Consider the following 13,759-nt stretch of genomic DNA (forward strand, 5'->3'; position numbering starts at 1 on the left):
ATGCTGCGGAGCGGCTGGGCCCGTGAGCCATGGCCGCCGGGCCTGCGTGTCCGGAGCCTGTGCTCCGCGATGGGAGAGGCCACAACAGTGAGAGGCCCACGTACCACCAAAAAAAAAAAATAATAATAAAAAATAAATAAATAAATAAAGTATACAATACAGTGCATTAGTATATTCACAAAGTTGTACAACATTTTCATTGCTCCCAAAAGGAAACCTCAAAGCCATTAGGCAATCAGTTCCCATTCTCCTCCCCCACTAAATGGCAACTACTAATCAACATTCTGTCTCTATAGATTTGCCTTTTCTGAGCTTTTCATATTAATAGAATCATACAATATTTAATCTGTCTGGCCTCTTTCATTTAGCATAATATGCTTTTTTAAGTTTTTTTTTTTATTTTATTGGAGTATAGTTGATTTCCAATGTTGTGTTAGTTTCAGGTGTATAGCATAGTGATTCAGTTATACATATACATGTATTCATTCTTTGTCAGATTCTTTTCCCATATTGAGTAGAGTTTCCTGTGCTATACAGTAGATCCTTGTTGGTTATCCATTTTGTATATAGTAGTGTGTGTATGTTCATCCCAAGCTCTTAATTTATCCCTCCCCCCTGCCACGTTTTCCCTTTGGTCTCCGAAAGTTCGTTTTCAAAATCTGTGAGTTTGTTTCTGTTTTGTAAATCATTTTTTAAATATCCCACATGTGAGTGATATCATACAATATTTATCTGACTTACTTCACTTAGCATGATAATCTCTAGGTCCACCCATGTTGCTGCAAATGGCATTATTTTGTTCTGTTTTATGGCTGAGTAATATTCCATTGTATATATGTACCACATCTTTATCCATTCCTCTGTCGATGGACATTTAGGTTGCTTCCGTGTCTTGGCTATTGTAAATTGTGCTGCAGTGAACACTGGGGTGCATGTATCTTTTCAAATTATGGTTTCCTCTGGATACATGCCAAGGAGTGGGATCACTGGCTCATATGGTAGTTCTATTTTTAGTTTTTTAAGGAACCTCCATACTGTTCTCCATAGTGGCTGTACCAATTTACATTCCCACCAACAGTGTATGAGGGTTCCCTTTTCTCCCCACCCTCTCCAGCATTTATTGTTTGTAGATCTTTTGATGATGGCCATTCTGACTGGTGTGAGGTGATACCTCATTGTAGTTTTGATTTGCATTTCTCTGATAATTAGTGATGTTGAACATCTTTTCATGTGCTTTTTGGCCATCTGTATGTCTTCTGTGGAGAAATGTCTATTTAGATCTTCTGCCCATTTTTTGATTGCATTGTTTTTTTGACATAGAGCTTCATGAGTTGGTTGTATATTTTGGAGGTTAATTCCTTGTCGGTCGCTTTGTTTGCAAATATCAGTATTTTCTCCCATTCTGTGGGTTGTGTTTTTGTTTTATTCATGGCTTCCTTTACTGTGCAGAAGATTTTAAGTTTAATCAGGTCCCATTTGTTTATTTTTGTTTTTATTTTCATTACTCTAGGAGGTGAATCAAAAAAGATGTTTCTGCAATATATGTCAAACAGTGTTCTGCCTGTGTTTTCCTCTAACAGTTTTATAGTGTCCAGCCTTACGTTTAGGTCTTTGATCCATTTTTAGTTTATTTCTGTGAGAGAATGTTCTAATTTCCTTCTTTTACATGTAGCTTTCCAGTTTTCCCAGCACCACTTATGGAAGAGACTGTCTTTTCTCCATTGTATATTCTTGCCTCCTTTGTCATAGATTAATTGGCCATAGGTGCATGGGTTTATTTCTATTCTATTGATCTATATTTGTTTTTGTGCCAGTACCAAACTGTTTTGATGACTGTAGCTTTGTAATATAGTCTGAAGTCAGGGAGTCTGATTCCTCTAGCTTCATTTTTCTTTCTCAGGATTGCTTTGGCTATTCAGGGTCTTTTGTGTTTCCATACAAATTTAAAAATTTTTTGTTCTAGTTCTGTGAAAAATGCCATTGGTAATTTGATAGGGATTACATTGAATCTGTTGATTGCCTTGGGTAGTATAGTCATTTTCACAATATTGATGCTTCCAATGTGGAGGTTCTGATGATTCTACATTTTCACCAAAACTAGTTATTGGCTGCCTTTATTTATTTGTTTGTTTGTTTGTTTATACCCCTTCCAGTGGGTATAATGTGTATCTCTTGATTTGCATTTCCCTAATGAGTAATGATGTTAGTCATTATTTCATTTGCTATTGGCAATTCATATATCTTTCTTCCAATCCAAGAACATGGTATATCTCTCCATCTGTTTGTATCATCTTCGATTTCTTTCATCAGCATCTTATAGTTTTCAGAGTACTGGTCTTTTGCCTCCTTAGGTAAATTTATTCCTACATATTTTATTCCTAGGTCTTTATAATGTTTTAAAGTTTTGTCCATGTCATAACATTAATCAGTACTTTATTCCTTTTCATGGCTGAATAATATTCCATTGCATATATGTGTACCACATTTTCTTTGTTCATCAGTTCATGGACATTTTAGTTATTTCCACTTTTTGGCTATTATGAATAATGCTGCTATGAATATCTCTGTACAGGTTTCTGTATAGACATATATTTTCAGTTCTCTTGGGTGTATACCTAGAAGTGACAATTTTGGTCATATGGTAACTACGTTAAACTTTTTGAGGGACTGCCAAACTGTTTTCCAAAACAGCTGTACCACTCTTCATGCCTACCAACAATATATGGAGGTTCTGATGATTCTACATTTTCACCAAAACTAGTTATTGGCTGCCTTTATTTGTTTGTTTGTTTGTTTGTTTATACCCCTTCCAGTGGGTATAATGTGTATCTCGTGGTTTTGATTTGCATTTCTCTAATGAGTAATGATGTTAGTCATTATTTCATTTGCTATTGGCAATTTATATATCTTCTTTGAAGAAATCCTTTCTTAAATCTTTGCTCCTTTTTAAATTAATTGTTTTTTGAGTGATAAGAGTTCTTTATATATTCTGGATGCTAGAACTCATCAGATATATGGTTTGCAGATATTTTCTCATTCTGTAGGTTGTCTCTTCATTTGATGATATCCTTGAAGCACAAAAGTTTTTAATTTTGATGAAGTCAATTTTTTTAAATTAACTGCTTGTACATTCAGTGTCATATCTGAGAAATCATTGCCTAATCCAGGGTATTAAATATTTACCCCAGTGTTTTCTTCCCAGAGTATTATAGTTTTAGCTCTTACATTTAAGTCTTTGATCACTGTTATCATGTGAGATAAGAGTTCAACTTCATTTTTTTGCACGTGACTATCCAGTTGTCTCAGCGCCATTTGTTGAAGAGACTGTTTTTCCATATTGAATGGTCTTCTCATTCTTGTTGAAAATTAATTGACAAAGATGTATGTGTCATTTCAGGATTCTTCTATTCCATTAATTTACATATCTATCCTTATGCCAGTACTACATGTTGTTGATTGCTGTAGTTGCTGTAGTAAGTTTTGAAATTGAGATGTATAAATCTTCCAACTGTTTTTCTTTTACAGGATCCTTACAGTATCCTACAGGATACTCTGGGTCCTTTTCTTGTCCCTATGAATTTTAGGATGAACTTAATAATTTCCCCATCTTGGATTTTGACAGAGGTTCTGTTGAATCAGCAAATTAATTGGGAAGTGTTGACATCTTAACAATATTAAGTCTTCCTATTTATTAGCACAGGATGTCTTTACATTTATTTAGGTTTTTAATTTCTTTCAATGATGTTTTATAGTTTTCAGTGTACAAGTCCTACACGTCTTTTGTCAAATTTCTAAATATTTTATTCTTTTTGATGCTGTTTTAAGTAGAATTGTTTTAATTTTTTCGGATTGTTCATTGCCAGGATACACTTACACAATTGGTTTTTATATATTAATCTTATATCCTACAAACTTATTTAACTAGTTTATTAGTGCTAAATTGTTTTGGTGGATTCCTTAGTATTTATACATACAGAATCATGTCATCTACAAATAGAGATAGTTTAAATTCTTCATTTCCAATCTAGGTGTCCACTTTTTTCTTTTTTTTTTGATCCTTTTGCATAATTTCCCTGGCTAGAACCTACAGTAGATATTGAACAGAATTGGTAACAGCAAGCAGCTATTGCTTGTCTCTGATTTCTTTCAGCTTTTCACCATTAGGTATGATGCTAAATGTAGGGTTTTTGTAAAGTTCTTTGTCAGGCTGAGGAAGATTTTTTTCTATTCCTAGGTTGAGTATTTTTATCAAGAAAGGGCATTGTGCTTTTCTCAAATGCTTTTTCTGCATTTCACTTTGTTAATGTGGTATTTCATATTGATGGATTTTTATACTTTGGACCAACATTGCATTTCTGGGATAGATATTACTTGGCCATAATGTATACTTTTTGTATATGTTGCTGGATTCCATTTGCTAGTATTTTACTGAGGATTTTTTCATCTATATTGATAAGGGATACTGGTCTATAGTTTTCTTGTGATGTTTTTGGTTTCAGGGTAATACTGGATTCAAAGAATACATTGAAAAATGTTCCCTCTTATATTATTGGGAATAATTTGTAAAGGATTGGGGCTAATTTTTTAAATGTTCAGTGGAATTCACCAGCAAAATCATGTACTCCTGGGCTTATCCTTGTGGGAAGTTTTTTGATTACTAATTCAGTCTTTTTTTTATAGGTCTATTCAGATTTTCTATTTCTTCTTGAGTCAGTTTCAGTAGTTTGTGCTTTCTGGGAATTTGTCCATTTCATCTAAGTTATCTAACCTGTTGATAGATCATTTTTATAGTATTCCCTTATAATGCTTTTTATAAGGTCATTGGTAGTATCCTCTGTTTCATTTCTAATTTTTTAGTAATTTGGGTCTTCTCTCTTTTTCTTGGTCAGTCTAGCTAGTTTTGTCTACCAAGACCTCAGGCAGCCGCAATGTTCAACAATTGCCTCTGACTATTTTCAACAAATATCTCCAGTGGGGAAAAGGCTATATACAATAGGTGAACTCCAAGTCAGATCAAATGAAGAAAGCCTTGCCAGTGGTGTCTTCTAGAGAACTACCAAATAGGTAAAATAATGACATTTCTCTAGGAATGGGGCTTTGGAGGATATCCAGCCTAATTCTGCCCTCTCCGGTGGTTGCCAGCCTTCTGATTTTCACCATAAATGTGGGCTGTTGGTTTTCAAGGCTGTCGTGGAGTTCTGGGGACAGTGGAAATAGGGCAAGTTAAAATACTGCAAAGCTTAGCTTCTTACCAAAATTTCATTGCCTTTCTTGAAGAAATGCTTCCTGGACTGCTGCAAGTCTTTTGTTAATTTCCATATTTCTTTAGAGTTGATTCTGACAATATTTACCAGGTTTCTTTTTGCGTTTGTGGAGGAGGGTATTTTCAGAGATCCTTATTCTGCCGTTTTTGCTGACATCTGTAAAATTGTAACTTCTAATTATAACATTCCTTCTGCATTTATTAGACGGAATTCTTTAAAGAACTTTTCATTATCAACTGTTTGGTTACCATTAAATATAGTTTGTAAACAAATGACAGAATAATGCATGGTAAGTATCTTTAGTTGTGAAATTTCAAAAGAGTGATTTGGTGCCTTAGTAACCATCCAAAAATGATCAGTTCGTTTGTTCTTTCTTTTTGGTATCATTATTAACTCATTTGAAAAAAAAACCCTCATGGATTTTAACCTATATTCATTTCAATGAGAAATGATATTTAGAGATCACAGTATGTGTCCAGATGTGCCCATTGCTACAAAGATATTGTTACTTTACGCATTTTCAGTGGGCTGATATAGGAAGTAATTTTTTTTTTGAAAGAGAAAATTTGAGCTTTTTAATTCATATCGTGAGTTCATACTATTTCCTATTCATAGGATTTTACAGGGTGTTTACTTATCTTTAGACTTATTTCATCTTACACTGAAATTCTTATTTTTTGACATTAACAATGATTTCTTCATGTCACAACATACATAAGTAATTTCAAAATAATATCATTACCACAAATAAGACTACCGCTGTCCAATGAGGTCAGGAGAGCCATACATAAACAAATGATCCACTTCTTAACATGTATCCAAAGGAAATGAAATCATTATCTCAGAGGGATATCTGCATTCCAATCGCAGCATTATTCACAGTAACCAAGGTGTGGAGACAACCTAAGTGTCCATCAATGGATAAATGGATAAAGATGTGGTTTGTGAACACACACAGAGGAATATTATTCAGCTTTTAAAAAAGGAAATCCTGCCATTTTCGACAACATGGATGAATCTGGAGGGGATTATGCTAAGTGAAATAAGCCAGACAGAGAAAGACAGATACCTGATATTACTTATATGTGGAATCAAAAACAAAAAACAAAAGTCAAACTCACAGAAACAGAGTAGAAAAGTTGTGAGAGGCTGGGGGATGAGGGAAATAGGGAGAGGTTGGTAAAAGGGTATATATAATCTTTCAGTTATAAAATGAGTAAGGTCTGAGGATCTAATGACCATAGTTGATAACACCTTACTGTATAACTGAAATTTGCTAAAAGAGTTGAACTTAAATGTTCATTGCAAGAAAAAAAAATGTGAAGTGATAGATGTGTTAATTAACTTGATGGGAAAATCCTTTCATAATATATGCTTATATCAAATCATCACGTTGTATACTTTAAATATCTGACAATTTTATTTGTCAATTATACCTCAATACAGCTGTGAAAAAATACCTACTGAATATAGTTTTCCTAGTGGGTTGTTTTATCCTGTTTTTAATTTTTGGTTTCTTTGCTTGTTTGTCTGTTTATTGCCCTTAGGATATAACTGACTTGGGATGTGAAGTCACAATACTGTATTTTAGCCAAAAACTACAAAGCACTCGAATGCCCATCAATGGTGGAACGATTAATTTGTGGCATATCCATATAATAGAAACTGTACTCAGTGAATAAATACATCAACATAAAGTATAACTACATGCAACAATGTGGATGGATATTCCAAACAATGTTGAAGAAAAGAAGCAAGACACATATAAGCTTATACTAGATAATTGCATATACATGTGTATGTTATGTATGTATGTGTATATGTGTATGTGTACATATATACATATACACATACAGTTTTGCCTATTTTTATACTACAGTATAGAAATATATAGCATACTATATGTAGTATAAAAATAGTCAAAACTATACATATATGTGTGTGTACTATACTATATGTTGTATAAAAAATGGGCAAAACTATATACATACACACACACATTTAAATACACACACACTAAATTCAGTAGGTTTATAGTATATATAGTATAAAAATAGGCATATATATATACACACACATACATACATACACACTATATTCAGTAGGAATATAGTATATTTTATATAGGATAAAAGTAGGCAGAGCTAACCTCTTCTGATAGAAGTTACTGTTAGGAGGACAACGCCTGGAAGGAAATATAAGATGGGATTTCGGGGTGCAAGTATATGTTTTGTTTCTTAGTTTGAGTGGCACTCACTTGTGTATGTTTCATTTGTCAGTGATTAGAAGCTATAAAATTATGTGTACTTTCTCTATGTGTATTATACTACCATAAAATGTGTGTTCAAGTTGTCTTTTAAAGTCAATCGAAATAGTTCTTTTCTAATGTGATTGTGGCATAGCTTAATATAGAGTTAGACTTCTTTCAAAACTAATTTGCATTCATTTTGGAATGTAGACACCCAGAATATGAGATTGATAGTCTGGACAGTGCTATCCATAGTCATGAACTTGGTTCTTTGATTTCTCAGGAGAACGTGTGCCTGTCAGGGGCTGGACCCAGACACCTGTGGTGCCTCCTTTTCTTTTGGTTGTTCATGGAGCATGTACTACAATGGATGTAAGTTTGCCAGAAGCAAGATCCCAAGAAAATTTAAGCTGCTTGGGGATGACCCAAAAGAGGTTTGTTTACTTCCTGAATGTATAATCTATTTTTCATGGAGAATTGATGAGCACAGATGAAGTGAACAATATAATATACTCAAACTCTCATTAACAGAGAATTTCATCTCAGAGATAGATCAGTAAAATTTTGGCTAAACTGTAGACACACAATAATATTTTATAAAATTAGCATAATAACAACCATGTGATACTAAAGTAATAAAGTTTGATCAACATAAACTATACTTATGGCCTTTTACATTTATTCTTTGTCTTTTATGTAAACTCCAGAGTTTCATACAGCTGTCATTTCCATATTAAAACTAAATATTACTACTTCAGTGTTTGTTAGAACTTTCATCTTTTGAACCTGAATTATAGAAATCATGTTCGTGACTGCCACATTCATAAAAGTCCATTTCTAGTCACATTTTCAACCCATGAGATTTGATGGCTTAATGTTACTATAATAAATGCATTCAAGTAACTAAAACATATTTAGATTTTAATAAAAAGGTGTAGTTGAAATAAATGAACATTGATTTCTCATTGACATCACTGGTTTTTGTCCTTCTCTAGAATATATATTTCTCAAAATATAGCTTGTAGATTGGTATCACATTTAACAACTTTTGGTCAACATAAACTCTACTTAATGGCTTTTTACATTTATTCTTTTGTATTATATTCTAGCATGTATTCTAGAGTGAGTATGCTAATTGAATAATCAGAAAACCTCAGTGTATTTAGCATTCATATATGATCAAATTTTTAGTAAATCTATACATGTTATAATTTTCTTTCTTTTCAAATTTGAAATAGGCAATTATACTATTGATGTAATAATTTTTATATGTCCCTTTGAAAAATTTGTTAGCTTTATTATTTGTGACTATAATAGTAAGTGGAAGTTTAATAAAGTGCAAAAGCTCTTCAAGTCATGATATACATTTTTCATAGAATCATAACATTTTAATAAGCTGTATTAATGTGCTAGATATCCTCTTTGCATAAGAAAACACAAATATTTAATAAACCTAGTGAATAGCAATTTTGACTGCTGTCTTACATTTTTAATTTTCACACTGGAGAGCATTTTCACCACTACTTCATAAATGTTTATCACTCTGAGTTTCATGTAAACAAATGCAGGGGATGGCTAGTGACATCCTCCCTCTGTTTGTTAGGTAGGAGGACTCCAGTCAGAAACCTCCTCACCTTTTAAAATGCAAACAAGTATACCTCTGCCAGCTGCTTACATCTCCCAAGGTTTTTAGAGAAATATCAATGTGAAATGAGGACTTCTAAGTATGAATAGAACAACTGAGTAGTGTCCCCTACCATTTAAAAAAGCATACACCTAGTGAATAGCAATTTTGACTGCTGTCTTACATTTTTAATTTTCACACTGGAGAGCATTTTCACCACTACTTCATAAATGTTTATCACTCTGAGTTTCATGTAAACAAATGCAGGGGATGGCTAGTGACATCCTCCCTCTGTTAGGTAGGAGGACTCCAGTCAGAAACCTCCTCACCTTTTAAAATGCAAACAAGTATACCTCTGCCAGCTGCTTACATCTCCCAAGGTTTTTAGAGAAATATCTATCAATGTGAAATGAGGACTTCTAAGTATGAATAGAACTGAGTAGTGTCCCCTACCATTTAAAAAAGCATATTCTTTGCTTGGGGGTGGGGGGGTAATATACCTGAACATTTTTCCTCTCAAGTAAACTTTTACAAAGTTTTTCATATATACCACATTATAGTTCTTAGAGTTTTATTCATATTTGAATCACATAGTAATTTTTAGTTCTATGGAGTGATCATTTCAAATTTTGTAATGCTATTTTTTATAAACATTTAAAATATAAAGATTAGAAATAGATTAAACCAAACAAATCCTTTCAATAGCTCATCTTCCTCAGCCACTAATTGGAGAAGAATAGAGAATGTGACCTTTTATAGACCATATGGCTTCATTCTCCTAATTCTACTACGAGCATAGACTTATATTAATAAAATGCCAAATATCTGCATGCAAAGCAGAAAATTGATTAATCTCATGTAAATACCAAAGAACTAGACATTTAACAGCACATACAAAAATAGGTGATATATGGTCTATGCTTTTCACTTAGAAATAGTCATGTTAAGATGATATTTAGTTATTGGGTTGGCCAAAGATGTTACAGGAAAACCCTGAACAAACTTTTTGGCCAAGCCGTTATTTAATGAGACGGTATATATTTGTGATTTAGATCTAAGATGTAGGGGAAAAAAATCTAATTGATAGCCTGTCTCATATATGGATAGAATGGATTTAGAATTTAATATGTAGACTTATTCATTTTATACAGGAAGAGAAACTGGAGTCTCATTTACAAAACCTGTCCACTCTTATGGCACCAACATACAAGAAACTTGCACCTGATGCATATAATAATCAGGTAAGTGTAAACAGTTATTGGCAATGATTAGAACACTTTACTTACTCATTATTGATGGCCTATTTTTCCAAAAATACTTTTGAAGCAACGATTTTTCCTTTATTTTTCTAACTTTTTCTCTTCCTAATTGTTGAAACCACTGCAGTGTTCTGTTTTTGATATATGAATATTTGATATATGAAAATTACACCATCCAAAAGAGCGTATTTTTGGTCTTTTAATCTGTAAAGATAATGAGCTTTTAAGGCTCACAAGCTGTTTTACCTACTAATCTTGTTCTCATATGGATAATTTTATCTGTAAGCAGATTTTAGTGATTAATTGCAATTATATGGCTCATACTATAGGTTCTAACCACCTGTTAACTGTTTCCACAGCAAGTCTATACATTTAAAGCTGTGGGTGTGCTACTTTGTAAGTGTATATACATGTGTTGAGATATGTCAGATTTTGCTAGATTTTTCCTTTTTCTTTTTCCTTTCCTATTTTCTAAGTGTTTACTGGGTTGTACCTATATGGAAGGCCAGGTGATTTGTTCAGAAATGCTCGTGAAGGAGGCAAAAGACCGTGAAGTCTACACTGTTTCAACAACATCAACAGCAAAAGCACTAAATGAAAGCCTGTTATGAACTAGATGCTGTGTTTAGTCACTGTGGACATTAAGATGAGCAATGCAGATTCTCTGTCTTTACAAAACTCCTTCCTTAGAGGAGACAGAGATATGTAAAATGCCAGCTATACAAAAAAACGATAACAGCTGGGATAGAAGTATGCACACATTTCTGAAGGAACAAAAAGGTTCTCCCTGAAAGTAGAGATGTAAGGTCACAAATGGCCTTGGAGGCCATACAAAGATCTTTGAACTTTATCTTATAGGTTAGAGGCCTACCACTAGGGTGTTCTAAGTGTATACTGGGGGTGGTGAGGGTGAAGTGATTTAACTTGAAAAGGTCACTCAAGCCAAATAAATGAAATACAGCTTAGATTATAGAAGATTAAATTAGAAAAGTAAGCTATTACAATCACTGGGCAAGAGACGTTAAGGTTCTAATTTAACGAAATAGCAGTAGTGATAGAGAAAATGAAATAAGTGTGTGAAATATTTGGTGGAACTTATAAACTTAGTGACCAATCAGATTTGAGAATGAGCAAAAGAGAGAATTTGAGGGTCCACCACATTTCTGGCTTGGACAGGTGGTTCTGTTAATATTAGGAATCAGTGAGGAAAAGTAAGTTTGGAGGAGATAAGGAGAAGATGACAAATTTCATTTTGGACATGCTAGGTTTGACATACTTCTAGGATAATTAAAAGAAAAATCGGAAGAAAAATCCAGGTTAGCACTGTGATTTGGGAGTTATCAAAATGCAGGAAGTAGTTAGTAGTAAATACAATTTTTCAGAGTGAAGATTACAAAGAGAAGGGGCTAATGATTTTAATATTTAACATTTTGGGGGTGAGTGGGTGAAGAGAAACCAGTGAAGGAAGGACTGGGGGTAGGAGCAATGGAATAGGAGAGGTTACAGATTTAAGAGGAAGATTGATAGATGGAGGAAAGCTTGAGGTGATGAGAAGGTATTCAGAGCAGAGTACACAGCAGCATGGATACGGGAAAGCGTGAAGTGTGACACATTTTGCAAACATTGTCATTTACTTAATAATGTTAAAGACTCTAAGGGGACTAGATTAGTCTACGTAGCAGAGACAGACAGGGCACCAATTCTAGTCAACAATTTAGCTATTCTTGTTTCCATTGTGGACTTTAACATTTTCCCCAAACCTCAATTCTTTTTTCTTCCTTTTTTTTTTTAAGTGGGAGCAAAGGAGGCAACTTTAATAATGCCTGTCTCTTTGTACGTTGTTTTATGTCACAACCTAGATATTTAGAGATATATGTGAATGTCTATGAAAATTATTTTAAATGCTATTAATAACAGTGGGATTAATACTGTTATTTTTACAACCTTACCTATTTTAATCAGTGTCACAGAAAAGTATAAGGTATGGTTTGCTACTGTTGTAAAATAATTCTGGTGAGCAAAATAATAAATCAAGCTATAAAAAGAAAATAAATTGAGTCTATGTTGCTAGATTTCAAGTTTGGCCATTTTCTGTTGAGTGAATTTTTTATAGGGGATATTAATCAAATGGCTTTAACTGGGGAAAGGGACAGAACAACAAGCATTGATGTTCTTACTCCTTTGATTCCTATTATAGACTGTCTCATACAAACTTGATTATCTAAGCATTTATATTCTACACTTATTACTTTTTGTTTGGAGTACTTTATGCATTTCCTGAACCTGGAATATCTAAAATATGAAGGTGCCCCAAGTTTTTAAGTTATAACAAGATGATTAGGTATAATTCCTTAGATGTGTTTTAATATTTGTCTATCAGTAAATGTGTAGATAGGTATACTAAACAATTGGCATGAAGTTTCAATTAAGCAAGATGAATAAGGTCTACAGATCTGCTGTACAATCGTACTTATAGTCAACGATAATGTACATTTAAAAATTTGTTAAAAGTGTAGCTCTCATGTTAAGTGTTCTTACCACAATAAAATAAAATTTAAATACATACATACATTCATACATTAAAAAATAAATGTAATGTCTATAGAAACTAAATCAACTAATGGCTAAGAACGAATAAGGTGTTTTTTTATATTACATGGTAGGTACTACTGGAAAGTTTATCCATATGTCTTAACATGGTTTAGAGACCCCAGAAAACAGCCATGTGATCTTTTCCTACAGTATACATAACACATCAAGGTTATAGGTGCTGTGGAAGTCTACTATTTGGTATTTGCCTCCTTCCCCCAACTGAACATAGTACGTTTATTTCTCATATATGAATCTTCTTCTTTGCTTTGTTCCTTGATTTCATAAAGTCTTATTGCTGAAGTTAAGCTTCTTTGGGTCTTCACAGCATTTCTTCTGTCAGCTCCATGGAATTAGAATATAGGTTTTCTTAACTTAAATATCCTTTATATCTATCCAGTAGAGTTATATTTCTCTATCTTTTCTATGGTTATCTTACCATTAAACTTTAGGACTGAATTAGCAGGCTCAAATCTCAAAATCATGTGCTTTCGTCATGTGTGGAGATGACATTTTAAACCAAGAAGACTTTCTATGACAATGGAAATATTTTGTCTACACTGTTCAGAACGGTAGTTACTAGCCACATGTGGTTACTGAACACTTGATATGTGGTTAGTGCAATTGAGTTAATGAACTTTTCATTTTAATTAATTTAAATTTAAATTGCTACATGTGGCTAGTAGCTGCCATATTGAACAGCACAGATTTACACCATCAGAAAGCCATGCACTTAGAACTGTCTTCCAGACATAGAGATAAATTTCCAGTAATC

The 13,759-nt window shown here is 33.2% G+C and overlaps 2 protein-coding genes across 7 annotated transcripts in view; one reads left to right on the top strand and one right to left on the bottom strand.

The window, feature by feature from the left end:
• The window catches only part of PPA2 (inorganic pyrophosphatase 2), a 320,000-nt gene that overhangs the window by 122,109 nt on the left and 184,132 nt on the right, over window positions 1-13,759 (bottom strand). The gene's annotated exons all lie outside the window — the stretch shown is intronic.
• Window positions 1-13,759, top strand: part of TET2 (tet methylcytosine dioxygenase 2) — a 136,087-nt gene that overhangs the window by 106,875 nt on the left and 15,453 nt on the right. For 5 of the 6 annotated variants that reach the window (XM_007106503.4, XM_007106502.4, XM_055086150.1 and 2 more), the window contains 2 exons: window positions 7,796-7,946; window positions 10,288-10,377. In XM_007106503.4, coding sequence (XP_007106565.2) covers window positions 7,796-7,946; window positions 10,288-10,377 — 241 coding nt within the window. Of the gene's footprint in view, window positions 1-4,889; window positions 5,065-7,795; window positions 7,947-10,287; window positions 10,378-13,759 lie in introns of those variants that run through there. The other variant, XM_007106506.4, reaches the window with a different exon arrangement.

The sequence above is a fragment of the Physeter macrocephalus genome, chromosome 7, assembly GCF_002837175.3.
Source record: "Physeter macrocephalus isolate SW-GA chromosome 7, ASM283717v5, whole genome shotgun sequence".
NCBI lineage: Eukaryota > Metazoa > Chordata > Mammalia > Artiodactyla > Physeteridae > Physeter > Physeter macrocephalus.